This window comes from Diadema antillarum, unplaced genomic scaffold (assembly GCF_040938485.1).
Source record: "Diadema antillarum isolate AM-2024a unplaced genomic scaffold, OU_Dant_1.0 seq00000386_RagTag, whole genome shotgun sequence".
Lineage (NCBI taxonomy): Eukaryota > Metazoa > Echinodermata > Echinoidea > Diadematoida > Diadematidae > Diadema > Diadema antillarum.
The window spans coordinates 1,741,386-1,757,191 of record NW_027271384.1 but is presented as its reverse complement, the minus strand read 5'-3'; the positions used below and the strand labels follow the sequence as shown (position 1 = coordinate 1,757,191).

Below are 15,806 nucleotides of genomic sequence, written 5' to 3'. Positions count from 1 at the left end.
AAATATGCTGAAACGCAAATGAAATTTAGATAACATAAATTCTTCACGGAGCTTCGGGTCTGTGCAACGTCATCACCCCTCATACCCGATTCTCCTGATTTGGTGCGGTAAAACTAGTTTTAGTAGATATCTTTTTATTTCTCTCTCCCTCTCTCTTTCTTTTCTAATTCCTCTGTTTCTTTCATTCTTTCTTATTCCTCCTCTTTTATCTTTCTTCTCTCTTTACTTCTAAATTCATCTATTTAAATGTTTATTCAAACTTTTATTCTTTGTCTTTTAAATGGAGCACCAAAAAACAACAACAAAAAACTAAGATATTAGTGAAAATCATAGCTGTGATAGTATTTCACAACGATTATTACTATGAGGGGTTTGATGGCACTTTAAAGTGAACCAAAGTCGATTTGACCAATGTGACCTTTATGATATGCAGGCTGGACACATTAACTTACAGAGATGACATTTGAGAGGAGTGATCTCGATTGCGTCGAAAATTTGGGATGACAAGTCGTCATATTCTCGTACAGCTGAAGTGGAAATAATGATCATACATTGCAATAAAATACTAATCGAGTCCATCGCGTGTATGAACTCACACAGTTCAAGAAAGCAAGTTATAGAGAAGAACAAAGATTGTAGCTCCAAGGCTGCCGATCTGTCCGCCTTTCCTCACAGCATGTCCACTGAGGCAATCGTCGTATTTGTCGTAGTCGAGGTTGGTGATGGCGCAAAAGTGATATCGTCTGCAATCATCATCGCACTCTTTCACGTCCGCCAGTGCGGTGCTGTGGCCATGGTAACGGCGAAAGATTTCGTTAGACGCCGCTTCGCCTTCGGAGAATTTCTCGATGAGTGCGTCGAGGGAGGCGGGACTGAGATCGCTTACGCCGTACGAGGTGGTGGCGCGATATTCGAGCTCCCACGTCAGTTGGCTGTTCGCGAGGTCGAGGTAGTACTGTTCGATATCGAGTACGTCGCCGGTGGCGCGATCGTAGCTAACAACACGGAAACTCGGATTTCTCGGACCCAGAGCAGTGGCGTTTCGCGGCGTCAAAGATGGCTGTACATACAACGCATTAACCGGAGTGCCTGTTTGGAAAAAAGAAAAAAAGAAAAAAAAAGGTCATAATTCGTGACAAATGTCATTTTGGTTGTCTGTTCTTCCTCTCCACTGATAGGCACATGAATGGTTATCAAAGGATCGTCTACTTTGATTTACAGCATTGTTAGGGTTTTTGAAATCCAGCGATGAGGGCAACCTAAATAAAGCGCCCAAAAGTTCAATTTGTCTTGTCATGACTGTCATTTTCATCTTCACCCACCCCCCCCCCCCCACACTTTTATTGTTACATTGCTGATTTTTAATCGCTGGTCTGACGTGTTTGAAGTAACTGAAAGACTATTGAGATTATCAACCCATGATACAAATGAGGACAGAACTATTTTCGAAGGCAAAAACGTTATTGTAGTTTATGGAATAGGACAGAATAATCCTTTTTTGCGATGTGTAGTTGTTTCGTATCATAGTTTGGGAAATCAACAAAACCCGAATTTGTTTATTTCTGAAAGTAAAGTTTGCCATCATTCAAAAAAAAAAAAAAGTAGCCTACTTATAACTTTGCGCAGAATAGCGATCAGGTTAAAATGTTCCCTGCACGTCAACAAGGAGTCCGGTGCCATGAATATGGTTTGTCAATAAGTACGAAAAAGTGCGGCTTCATTTCAAGGTTCTTGGGAGAAAAAACAAACCAACTCAGTCATTAGAGTGTTCATCACGAGCTTTCCTCGTAATACAATGATGGAGTTAATTTTGCTGTGTGTGAACTTGTGCGTATTAGTGCATTAATGTATTATAATATCTATGGGTGAATGAGTGTGAGTGCATGTGCTTGTATGTGTGTTCTTAATGGCAGGATATACATTACGCATTTTACATAGCCGTATGCTTCCTGACGGTATCTGATTATATCATAATTACATTTACATGTTACCATGCCGGAAAACGTAACTCCAATCAGTCAAGTCAGTAGTCAGTAGTAAGTTATGGGATGAATGTACTGCAATCACTGAAGGGCAACATGATGGCTCAAGAGAAGAATAATCATTTGCATTCAAGTTTTTTTTTTTATTTTATGGTATTTTAAGTTTCATGACATGCTAGTATTACCCGGGCCTCTTATCATAAAACGTGATTGATAGTAAGATCATGGAACTAACTCCCATGGTAACATTGACCCCTCTCACCTCCAACTCTGTGGCATAAAATCATAATCATGGCAACTGCATGAAACGAACGCAGACTTATAAACTTGCATCAACAGCAAATCTGTTTGAGAAGCATCACAACAATGGTTACTCTCATCCATCACCTACCGTCCTCAGCATACAGAACCCGGAAGCTATCGTAGTGGTGATGGCCGTAGAACTGTCCCTTGATCACGTGACTGAAGCGTCTAAGTATGTCGAGGTATCTCTCGTTGAATCTGGGCTGGAACGACTTCAGCGTTTCCCCTTCCAAGGAGCCCGGTAGGATATGTGCAACGATGTAGACCTTGCATGCAGAGAGGACAAATCCATGTAGTTTGATATTCAAGACACTAAAGGGGGTATCTCACTGGCTTAGAGACCATAGCCAATATATTGTGGCCACCTAGCATGCGTAGTGGACACTCAAATCTCTCTGGTCGCCGAGACGTCTCCGCGACGCGACGTCTCCACAACGTCGCCTGTGACGCCTCCTTGAGACGAGCCGGCTATGGTCTCAGGGGAGTCGCGAGGAAATCAAACACGTTCGATACTTTTTTTTTTTTGACCTTTTTTTTTTCAGTCTCCAGCTGGTCCAGGAGACGTCTCCACGACGTCTCCACGACCTTGCGAGGACCAATGGAGACGTCGCGGAGTCAGAGAAGACGTCTCGGAGTCGCCTTGTTGTTGAGAGTGCAAGCTATTTTTTGTTTGTCTTTTTGTCTTTTTTTTTTTGTCTTCTCAGTCGCGGCTGGTTCCTCCAGTGAGAGAGTTCGGAATTTTACTTTTTATTATATACATGTATCGAGTAATTATAGGGTTAAGGATTTTCTAATAGTTATACATATACCTCACGATCTTTTCAAAAGTGTAAACACGCTGTGTGTTGAGAGGAAAAATCATCTATTTTGATATACGATGCAATCAGGCTTAAATGAATGAAAATGAATGAATGAATGGATTTGTTTTAATGATATACCGATTCATGTCATGCTTTAATTTCCGGTACATCAAAGCTTAAATATTTAGGCCTTGTACTCAAGATTTTATAGCATTTTTGTGTATCAAAAAAAAAAATCCTATTCTCAGCCCCCCCCCCCCCTCTCTCTCTCTTATATAAAATATATCATACAATGCCTAAGAACATGTTTGTTCGGCAGTTGGTTATGGAGGACATACCACCACGCCATCATTCTCCGCGTCTTCTAGCTTCTCTTCCAGCCACACGAATTGTCCCGCCGGGTCGTCGAGTCCTTCGACGCGCGTGTCCTTGTAGTAGTAGAATGCAGTGTTCAGCGAGATGACAGACAAGTTGGCGTTAATTGCAGTCACGTAATATCCCCCTGCGTATAGGCAATTGATATTGGTATTGTGAAAGGGCAAAACGTAAAATGATGGCACACGTGCATACACTCTAAAATTAAACACAAAAGATAGGCATACACATCACATTCAATCTTGCATACGATGATGTTTACGCACTGTGCTTAGAACCTCGAGACTAAACATATTGAAATGCACTTACCGTAAATTATATGAGCGCCCAAAAGCCTTCACTTGCGGAGACGAATAACTATCGTGTACTAAAATTATATACATTTCGCTGGTGATACCTGGCTAATGAGGGGCCAATAGCAAAAAGAATGCGTGCAAAATAAACGAAGATTGAGGAAATTCTCTCTGCGTAGATTTCTCTTTGAAGGTTATTACATTATTCTAGGATAATGTTATGATGATGATGATAACGATAATGGTAAGACATAGTAAAGATGATAATCGCCTACCTTGGCTGAATGTGTCCAACGCGCCGGAGTAGTCCGCCAACCACGAGGCCCACACCTGGCCCAGGGCATCCCGGAAAGCATTTGGCTGGGGCTCCAGAAGATGCCGCGGCCAGTTGTCATGGTTACCGATGGCGGGAAAGACTGGGAGGTTCGGAAAGCGGTCTTCGATGGCCCTGGAGGCGTTCTGGATGATTTCGAGGACTGTGGTGTTGGGCAAGAGGTCTTGTGCCAACGCCCCAGGTGTGTCGCTGCAGATTGACAGGAAAATATATAATTATTGAAAGAAACGGGTTCTAAGATTGTAATCGCTTTGCGCATCGCGCTGAGCAATCAGTCATTCTTGCATTGGCTGAATCTATTTTGACTTAGAGAAAATTCGACTTATGAGGGATTAAATTCAATAAAATATAAAGAGAATAAAGGTCTTGAAAAGACCTTCGACTTATGCGAGGTCGACTATTTCATTATATAATCATCTTAATGCCATGGCAGCACATCGTGGTGGAATCCAATCGCTTGGTGCATTGATTACAAATTACAAATTCTTTCCAAAGAACGTTTATTTTCTTGATTTTTTATAAATGCAATACGAGGATGGATTAAAACAAGGCCAAAGATCAACACATGATACGAGACGAGAAGCAGCAGGAGATTTATTGGGGGCGGTCTAGTGGTCCATTCGACTAATAGATATTAGTCGAATGGACTAATAGATAATCTAAAAGTGCAGAAAAGCTGTTTTGCTTCAGCTGACCAATATCATTTTCCTCGAAAAGGTAGAGACCTAAACTTCCAATCAATCTCTCTCTCTCTATGTTTTACCCCTACCTCGGACGGACATGTCGGAAGAAGAATAGAAAGTGAATTGAAAAGGCCAGCAGTTTGTACGTACCCTGTCCAAACTATGAAGTCCGCGGCACTCTCGGAGTCAGCCATTGTCTTTAGAGTCGCTTCGACCAGGGACCAAGGGGAGTCGCAGTCGTAATTTCCGAGGGGGAATTCCGCCACGTCAACCTGCACCGCGCACGAGGAAGCTTGCGGATAAACTCCTTGTCCATATTGCGGGTCGTAGTGGATGTCAGAGATATGGAAGAATTTGCCCTCTTGATTATGGGTAAAAAGGGGAAATAACATTATATTACTCCTTGGTACGACACAATAAAAAGACATGGAAGACCAAATCTGCGGTTATGGTGGTTTAATCGTGGAAGCCATAAGTTATATAATCCATACAATCGAATGACAACGTGCTTATCCATAATAACGAGTTCGATCTTGCATATACATTTTGATATAGTGAGAACTTCTTACACCATTCCAAACACGTACAATAGTAATACACTTCACAGCATTATGCATCCCGAGATGAAGGGGGTTTATAGCCTCTGTGACAAGGGCCCTTAATTCATATAGTAAACCAATGTTACTCAACTGGTATATCAAGCGAAAGCAAAGCCACCCGTAAAAGTCCATCTGCCCCGCCGCACCGATAGCGAAATTGGCAGGAAATAAAACCCAAACACCTGTTCTGGTCGCATTAACAAGTGCTTCACGAGGGCACATATACCAACTCCGATCCCTTGCGTCCGCGCCTTGAAGCAGTCACCGACCAGCGCGACTGCCCCAAGACTCGCATATTTACGGAGGGCTTAGATAACAATCCATCCTCGTGGTACTAAGGTCAGCCTGCTTCGCTACTCGCCGGTAAATAGAATTGCATCAAAAAGTATGTTACCAGAACAAAGCCCCCTTTACCTCGAGAGGAATATAATTATGAACGATTCAAACTGTACTTTAAAGCAGATGTTATCCTATAGCGGCTTAATTTTTTCAAAATACGGCCGCAAAGTGTGGCAACCCCCAAGCAGGGGCGAAAAACCAGCAAAAAACCCTTCAGCTTTCTCAACCACCCTTATTATGAAGGGAAAATGTCGCCGGAAAATTCCCCTGCGGTCCACCTGCGCGGTGCAACCAAGCTACGCTCTTGAGAATGGCCACACTATCCCACTGTTACCTTACAACCCATGCCTCCCTGACATGTTATCATTAATCGGCACATCCGTTTCCATCAAACCGAAACGTCCATTACGACGACCGTATGGAAATACGTAGGTAAGCTTGCCCCCTATGTACTTTGTTATCAATTATCGAAACACCCATTAGAAATGAAATACCAATCCAAGATTTGCAGGAGGCGGACGGGGAGGAGGTGGGTTTCGAAGTTCAATGTGTAAGACAATGCACGAAATCCAATATTAGGAGCCGCCTCAATTACTTCCTGCTTCCACGACAAACCACCATCGAATGACGCTACCTAAGCAATTTCTTCACCGCGTGCGCTTACCCCCGCAAACGAGAGGGGCAGCAAGAGCAGGGGTCACCTGTTGCGTAATCCCCCCTGCCCTATATCTGCCCGGCAACATCGCTACTGTGTCCTTCAAGAGTAAATTGTTTTAACTTCCTTGCAGTCCGTTAAAACCCATTACTCCTTGGTACGACACAATAAAAAGACATGGAAGACCAAATCTGCGGTTATGGTGGTTTAATCGTGGAAGCCATAAGTTATATAATCCATACAATCGAATGACAACGTGCTTATCCATAATAACGAGTTCGATCTTGCATATACATTTTGATATAGTGAGAACTTCTTACACCATTCCAAACACGTACAATAGTAATACACTTCACAGCATTATGCATCCCGAGATGAAGGGGGTTTATAGCCTCTGTGACAAGGGCCCTTAATTCATATAGTAAACCAATGTTACTCAACTGGTATATCAAGCGAAAGCAAAGCCACCCGTAAAAGTCCATCTGCCCCGCCGCACCGATAGCGAAATTGGCAGGAAATAAAACCCAAACACCTGTTCTGGTCGCATTAACAAGTGCTTCACGAGGGCACATATACCAACTCCGATCCCTTGCGTCCGCGCCTTGAAGCAGTCACCGACCAGCGCGACTGCCCCAAGACTCGCATATTTACGGAGGGCTTAGATAACAATCCATCCTCGTGGTACTAAGGTCAGCCTGCTTCGCTACTCGCCGGTAAATAGAATTGCATCCAAAAGTATGTTACCAGAACAAAGCCCCCTTTACCTCGAGAGGAATATAATTATGAACGATTCAAACTGTACTTTAAAGCAGATGTTATCCTATAGCGGCTTAATTTTTTCAAAATACGGCCAAACGGACCCCCAGGGTCCGCCGCCATAGGATAACAGAGTCACCGAGAAGTACGGACATCATTATCTCCAATCATCCAAGGAGCTCAACGGAGCAGCTCCTTTATAATCCCCTAAATTCATACGCAACCAATCCAGACCCTACTAGAGCATGCCCGCTACCCCCAGACTAGCATATAACATATATACAACCTATAATAGTGAAACATGAATTTACACGGCCGAACAATAATCCAGATGGCACAACACTGACGGGCCGCTACTTTACGAGTTTGTATTATATTTCTAATTTATTTACTTACTAATGTATTCATTTATCTACGTGTTTAGTTCTAATCCATGCCAATAGAGTTAACATTATTATATGAGAACGGTTGGCCACAATATTAAACTGTGTCTTGAAGGGCCCAAACAAGGGAATGTATGATACAATGTAAAACAGTCAAGTATGTAAACCCGAATAACGCGGAAAAGAGGAAGCAGAACCTACAATCCTGCGGGGAACCGGCTTCTGTCGAAAGTCAATGCCATGGCCTGTTTGGGTCCATTTAAGAATATTGCTCCCTGCCGCTAAATACACCTGTGCTCCAGCCCATGGCTGACATTATAATGACGCGAGAATATTGCTTTATTTATTTATTTTTTTTTTGGCTTGTCTGTTTGTTAGTTCGTATGTATCGTGCTTTAATCCATTCGGAACAATGTATAACACAAAGACCAGGCAGTTCAAGATCGGTAGTGGGATGATATCATGGTTGCCTGACAGCGACTACCAAGGAATGATAGGATAAAGTTGCCCCGGGTTGAAACGCACACTATAAAAGTCGATGATTCTGACCTCCTGTGTAAACGCACACTATAAAAGTCGATGATTCTGACCTCCTGTGTAAACGGAGCCGACCAGGCAGCAACGCGAAGGTGGAGATGCTAATGACCTTATTACTATGCATGTCCGAAGAGCGAGTCCCAGCAGGACAGCCCGAGCCCGCTTCGTCGCTCCCCTGAATCCCCGTCTGCGATCACTCTTACGCCTGTATTGTGATAAGAGAGAAAGAGAGAAAAAGAGACGAGAAGCGCGGTATCCGAAATGGAAATGGGGGGGGGGGGGGGGGAGGGTGCTACCTTTGGCATGAAAACAAACTTTGTTGCCCTATCTGTACTTCGACTAATGTAAGACAGCGTTCGGCAACTGTAATGCAACTGTAATGCACTGGCATATTGATAACTCTCAGTTTACAACTCTCAGTATACGATAATAACGATTGGGTAGCCCTTACCACAACTTGAAACATATAATTAAAGCTAAGAGTGAAGAACATTTGGCTTTCAAAAGATTGATAAAAACTTATTTTCGCTTTCAAACCAAACCTTTACTTGGGTTGTAAACCCCGAAACGCTCAATAAGCGCCACAATAATGTGCGCTATTATGAGAAAATCTTATCAATTCGGATGTAGCGTCTAAATGTATTAGACGACCACCGGCCCATGCCTTTAATCCTTGCATCCGGAATGCCTGCCGTGGCAGCTGACGTGGCCGCTCCAATACGGAACGAATGAGAAGAAAATAGTGCGACTGGGAGGCGTACGAACTCCACGCAGCGCTTTAATATGTTATTGAAATCCTTCCTAACTAGGGGGGCCCCGTCATAACGCACGAAGAAAGCTTCGCTACCACGTGGACGCACAGCCACGTAGGCACTAGCGGCTGCTACTGGACATAAGCTCTTGGATTCGTTGCTAGGCAAGATTATATAACAACCAGCACCCCCCTGGTCAGTCTTGGAAGAACGGAGGTGTAGCTCCAAAGCTGCCTTGCCGCTGTGCAGGCGAACGTCAATCAATCTGAGAGTGGGGGTGTGGTTTCGGGCGCGGACGGTAAATTCCCCAACCCGGAGAAACGCAAAGAAAGCTACTAGGAAAGCAGTTCGAAACAGCAACGCGTCGAATGACGAAGCGCACACGTGTGGGAGAGCCACAAGCATGCGGCTTAATATGGGTAAGGTGATCGGGCAGCGCACGTCCCTGGAGATGCGACCACGTTTGCTGCCGTCCAGCATGCGCCTAACGATAAAGCACTGTGTGACGTCACGTAGCCCGCGTGACTGCAAATGAAAGGAGAGCCCCGCGATATAGGTGGCCAACGTGGCAGCTGCGTAACCGTTAAGGGACAGGTAGGCTATAAATTGCACAATCTGCTCGAGCGTGGGGTTAGCGCTGAGGCTGAAATGATAAGCCGATCGAAAAGATTGAAAAGATTCCCATGCCTGTGTATACGTGCTGTGCGTGCTAGCAGCCCGGGATTGGGATAGGAGTCTCTCTCGTTCTAGCACAAGCTCTCCCACAGCTGGCGTGGCAGGGGGGTCTCGTGGGGATCTGCTTGTGGTGCCAACAAACGGAATCTCTCCATCTGAAAACGAGACAAAGAATCAGCTATGTCATTACGGCAACCGGGGACGTAACGTGCTCTGAACCAAATGTTGCGCTCGAGGCAGCACACTACGAAAATTCTGACCAGGGCCATAATGCGTGGGCATTTAGAGCTCTGCTTGTTTATGACATGCACTACCGTCTGATTATCTGAGCAAAACAGCACCTTCTGATTAGCAATGCGCTTTCCCCAAACTTGCACTCCGATGACAATGGGAAGAAACTCCAAATATGCGATGGAATGTTTTTCCCGCAGCACCCCGGCGGGCCATCTGCCCTGCGCCCACTCCCCATCGAAGTAGATGCCAAACCCAATGCTACCCGAAGCGTCTGTATAAAAACTGAACGCGCTATTCGAAGTCCATTCGCTTGCCGATCTAATCACGGTGCCATTGAACTGCATTAAGAAGGTGAGCCACGCACGCAAATCCTCTCGGGCGCCGCGGGTCAGTCTAACCTTATGAAATGGTTGCTTTATCCCAATTGTAAGGTCAATTAGTCTCCGCAAGAACGCTCGCCCAGGTGCGACCGCGCGACAGACGAAATTAAGCTTGCCTATTAGCGACTGCAAACGCCGGAGTGTAAGCTTTTGGCAACAGGTGGCTTCCTCTAGATCAGCGCGCAAAGCCACCACCTTCTCTGCTGGGACCTGTACAGTAAGCGAAACAGAGTCGATTGTGAGCCCCAAATACTCGATAACGGTGACAGGACCCGTAGTCTTGTCATTAGCCACTGGCACCCCAAACCGCTCACACATTGCAAGGAAAGAACGCATTAGACTGGCGCATTCACGTCGAGAGCTAGCTGCGAAGAAAAAATCGTCCAAATAATGCAATACGCCATCCGACTCAGCGATATTTCTACAACAATACTCAAGAAAGGTACTGAAACGCTCGAAAATCGCGCACGACGCCGAGCAGCCCATCGGAAGACAACGATCGTAATAATATAGACCATCTATGCGCATGCCCAGTAGCTCAAAATCATCAGGATGCACGGGGATAAGACGAAAGGCAGACTGTATGTCCGCTTTTCCCATGACTGCCCCCTGCCCCAAACGCATTACGAGGTCAACGGCGTCATCGAAAGTAGAATACCTGACCTGACAATCGCGCGGGTCAATGCAATCATTTACGGATGCACCGCGAGGGGCTGACAGGTGTTGGATCATGCGAAATTCCCCTGGCACCTTCTTTGGCACCACCCCAACTGGGGAGCAGCGAAATCTTGGAAAAGGAGGTGAGACATATGGACCGACTATTCTCCCCAGGCTAACCTCTTTGAACAATTTACGATGTAGAACTTGCGCGTGTGCTGTCGCTGAGACCAGGTTCCGTGACTCGTGAGCGACCCGCTCCCCCGTATAACCCAAACGGAAACCAAAACGAAAGCCCTCAATAATGTTAACTGCAGCTGTCTTATCCGGATAATTGCGCAGAAAGGGGATCACGCGCTCAATGTTAATTGGGGATGGGCCGAGAGTCTTTTTGGGTGCCATTGACAGCGCCCCGCGTGCAGGCTTGAGCTGTGTGGGTAGAGGAGCCGCAATTTGCGCAGACATGTGCGAATCTGCAGATCGCCCGCTTGCAAGAGCCCGCGTTGAATGCGAAGCAGTGATTGGCTCGTCCGCGTGCAAAATCTGCCCCCGCTCTCCTATCTCTCGGGGGTGAGGAAGGCCCCCCGCGACGACCTCGCAGGTATGACGTGGCGGCTCCTGACCCAGCTCCCGCCCGAAAGGGCTGCAACGGAGTATACGAACGAAACGCTGCTCTGGGCTGGGCTGTGGCTACGGTTAGCCACAGCTCCGTGTCAATAGTCGCCCACGAACGGAGCGGCTGTCGCGCTTGCCGCAGCCTGAATTGCACGTCGTAGGTGCGCCAATTATAGCCTCCGAAGCGCACGATTGATCGAACTGTGTCCATATATTTGAACAACTCGCGCGCTCGATTTCCATGCTTTTCTACATACACCGAAGCGTATGTCAGAAAGGCCGACGTCCACATATCAATATTTGCAATTTGCGGGGTGCGACTCGCGCTCCTGACTTGCAGAGATCCTCCAGCCTGCACGAGGCTGAATGACGCCTCCTCACTCAGGGAACCTACGTCGGATTTGAGGAGGATGCCCAAATCAAGAAACTCCCCCTTCCAAATTTTCTCTTTAACCGACATGGGGACGACGCTCCCCAGCTCATCCCCTACGCACGACAAGGCTTGGGGAAGGGCATCAAAAGTGTCAGGTGGGTCAATCAACTGACCAACCGGACTAAGATCTACCGATTTGCTTGCCACGTGGTGCTCACGCACCACCGCGTCGACCACGGTGGGCCAAGAGGCGTCACCATGCCCACACGCAGACACACTATACTCACCGGATGCTGCAGGCGATCCGCCTTGACCAGCTGCCGGGTCCTCCTCCCCACTCTTGGTTGTCTTTCGACCACGACGACGCGTCGACGAGGGCGGCGCTGGCGGCTCCTTCCCCATCACCTTCTTCATGATCTTACTCCGCGACTTCGGCATAGTGAAAGTCCAGAACCGGCGTTGTGATATGCAGAACTAAGATGATATTAACTTAGGCCCAAACGTCCCAATGCGAAAATGCAAAGACAGTGCCCCAGAATCGACGATGTAAGTTCACGTATGATATCCAATATTTCAAAGGCAAGAAGGTATACCCAAAAAAGTTCCAAGGGAGGGAAAGTAGCACGAAGATGATAGAAAACTACAAAGTTTCGAAGTTCAATGTGTAAGACAATGCACGAAATCCAATATTAGGAGCCGCCTCAATTACTTCCTGCTTCCACGACAAACCACCATCGAATGACGCTACCTAAGCAATTTCTTCACCGCGTGCGCTTACCCCCGCAAACGAGAGGGGCAGCAAGAGCAGGGGTCACCTGTTGCGTAATCCCCCCTGCCCTATATCTGCCCGGCAACATCGCTACTGTGTCCTTCAAGAGTAAATTGTTTTAACTTCCTTGCAGTCCGTTAAAACCCATTAAAATAAGATTGTAGGAGCACGTTCCACAAAATTTGCTCCGGTGACAATTGCTCCCATGAAATATCTGCACGCCAAGCCAAACATAAAACATACCCACACGCATAACCATACCCCTTATCCCTAATCCTAGTCCTCACATCAAACCATGGAAGTCCATGATCAAACTAACCCCCCCCCCCAAAAAAAAAAAAGATTTATTTTTCACATCAAATTCATCACGAGCAACACTTTATGTATTTTTTACCTATCATAAAAATTGAAAAGCAATACATTTCTACAATCTTGGGTTGAAAAAAAAAATGACAAGCAATAGATTTGATATAAAGGTGCATAAAAAGGCTCCAAGTGTAAATTATCCTTCACACAGTGACATAATGTCGCAAATTTGATTGCTGTAGTCTGATTTGTCGCTAGATTTTTAAAAGCTTTAATTTCCTCATGTCCGGTTTTCTGCAAGTTCCAGTGATTCTCTTGATGAAAACGATTTGTTGATGTCTTTGTTTTTGTTTCGTTTTGTTTTAACTACAACAAAAAAATGTTTATTTCCTTGTTGTTGTTATAGTGTCCTTTGAGCCTCGTCATCCTCAGAACTTAGGCAAAGAGGATGAATGCTTTGTCTCCTAGGGACACAGCTCGCCGCTGCTGCCACCTATTTTTACTCATGATGCATGTATTATATTGTTATTGATCAGTCACCATGGTCACGAAAGCTCTGTGCCGCTCACTGTGCAGACGAGATAACTCTTGCCTTCTCGACCAACACGAAGATATGAATCACCTTGCCTGAAATTCTCCGGAGAAGAAAAGACGACAAGACGAAATCTCACAACTCGCCTTCTCGGACCCAAAAGGTCGAGACGACGAGATCTCATAACTATCTCGCCTTACTGCCTTCTCCGACCCGATAAGTTGAGAAGCCGAGATCTCGGATCTCGCCTTCTCGGACCCGAAAGGGTCGAAAAGGCGATGAACTTCTCGTCGTCTCGGTGGTAAACTTCCTTTTAAAGCGGTTATTAAAACAACTTACTAATAGCCGTACAAATTTTATGTTGATTCTTCTATTACTAGTATATTAAGCACGATTTTGATCTCTTTCCTCTGCAATGGCATTTGATTTATATCAAAAAGTGAAACATATGTATATATATATATATATATATATATATATATATATGTATATATATATATATATAATAGCACAATGACATAATTACACACGACCTTGATATAACTGGCCAACAACATCACGCAGAGGGAATTAATTACAGAAATAATAATGTCGTTACCGTTTCTTGCAGCAATCGAAGAACTTATTAAGAATCCTAGAATGCACGTTGCCGAGTATACTAGTTCCTTCAGACGCACCATCTTGTATCAAATAGAAGAATTACAGTTGTATGTGACGAGAAACACAAGAGGTGCAATTGAAGTGAGAACAGTATATTGCCAGGTTACAGGCAGTTTTTGCATTCCTTGTGCGAACTGGGCAAAGCATATCGCAAGTCGTGTTGACCCGCATTGCGTCCTGTGCATATTTGTCACACAATATCCCGGAGATGTCGACATTTTCCATTGTTTGATTGCATTACATCATGGTTCCTCAAAAATTCCCATTTCTGGTTTTGTGGTCTCTTAGCTGGACCAGGTAGACCTATGGAATGGGACCAGTCTGAGCGAGGAAGCGGACTTTGAGCCTCCTGAGCTGATAATAAAGGTTGTCCTTAGTACAGTAGTCTCCGCAAAAACGGGTTTATACTGTCGGACGGTGTACCCGATTGGAAGACAAAAACGACCGCACCAACTCACCTGTCTCTTTGGCACAGCCTGTGAACTGTTAATAAATTAAGTAAATTGTAAATATGGATCAAAAAGATAACGAATTTTGTTACATAAGTTGACTTCAATACAAATAATCATTTTTGAAATACAGTATACTCCAGTTATAATGAGGTCCTCGGGACCGGCAGTTTTCTTTCATTATATCGAAATTTCGTTATAACCGAACAAATAAACAATAAAAATACATATAGAGTGCATAGTATTGCGGCCTAAATTTTTACTTCGTTGAAACCGGAATTTTGTTATAACCGTGTTCGTTATAACGGGAGTGCACGGTACACTGCTCCTGGACGCTCCTGTTATTTGCAAATGCCAAGGTTCTGAACACATACATACATTGTTTACATTCATCAAAGGAATTACTTATTAACATTTTCTGTGATTGAATAAACACAAGATTTATTGAAATTTTAATATAGATACAGTGTATTAAATTTTCTCCCTCTCTACTTTCTGTTTCGTTATTGGTCTTCTAACTAATGTCAGGACTTCTCCGAATCTCTCTTTGTGAGCTATACGCTCTTGTCTACGCACACCTCACAAGTATCTTGATGACTGCAATTTATACTGTGTAATTATGCAATGTAAATTATGGTCACAAATGATTTGATATGTTGGGTATTCATTATACCCCCGCCACACTTAGTGTGAAGGGGGTATATAGGAATCACCGTGATGTTGGTCGGGCGGTCGGTCGGTCTGTTGCAAAATCTTGCGTCGCGAACTCCTTCTACAGTTTTGAAGCAATTTAAATGAAACTTAGAGTAAATGATGATATTGAGGTATAGATGTGCAAGACATGTTTTTTGTGTTTGTCGGACAATGCGTTGCCATGGTAACCACAATTTTACCAAAACCTTATGGAGGGAACTTGTACTTCCATAGTATTTAAGCAATCAATTTCAAAATTGGTATCTATGATGATCTATAGGTGCAGTTATGCAAGACACTCTTTGTGTTTGTATTTGACAAAGCGTTGCCATGGTAACGGCATGTTTTCTTCGAAATTCTGTGGAGTGAACAACTTCCACAGTTTTGAAGCAATTGAAATCAAATTTGGTAGGCATTATGGCCTTGAGGCATAGATGTAGAACACATAATTTTTGTGTTTGTCAGACAAAGCGTTGCCACGGTAACCATAATTCTACCAAAACCTTATGGATTGAATAACTTCCACATCATTCAAGCAATTAAGGTCAAATTCAGTATATATGATGATCGGGAGGTGTAGTTATGCAAGACACCAATGTGTTAGCACAAGGAAATGTGTTGCCATGGTAACCACTCATTTTTGTATCAAATTGAACCATTCAAGCTATGAAG

The 15,806-nt window shown here is 44.5% G+C and overlaps 2 protein-coding genes across 2 annotated transcripts; both read right to left on the bottom strand.

Moving 5' to 3' along the window:
- Positions 1-586: 586 nt before the first annotated feature.
- On the bottom strand, positions 587-14,130 carry LOC139731888 (acid sphingomyelinase-like phosphodiesterase 3b). The gene is made up of 6 exons (XM_071642763.1): positions 13,931-14,130; positions 4,921-5,131; positions 4,029-4,276; positions 3,424-3,587; positions 2,374-2,551; positions 587-1,089 (listed from the first exon to the last, which is right to left on the bottom strand). Exons 1-6 carry the CDS (start codon positions 14,010-14,012, stop codon positions 602-604), a joined length of 1,371 nt encoding a protein of 456 aa, XP_071498864.1. The 5' UTR covers positions 14,013-14,130; the 3' UTR covers positions 587-601.
- On the bottom strand, positions 10,819-12,163 carry LOC139731926 (uncharacterized). The gene has a single exon (XM_071642803.1). It carries the CDS (start codon positions 12,161-12,163, stop codon positions 11,102-11,104), a length of 1,062 nt encoding a protein of 353 aa, XP_071498904.1. The 3' UTR covers positions 10,819-11,101.
- Positions 14,131-15,806: the final 1,676 nt, after the last annotated feature.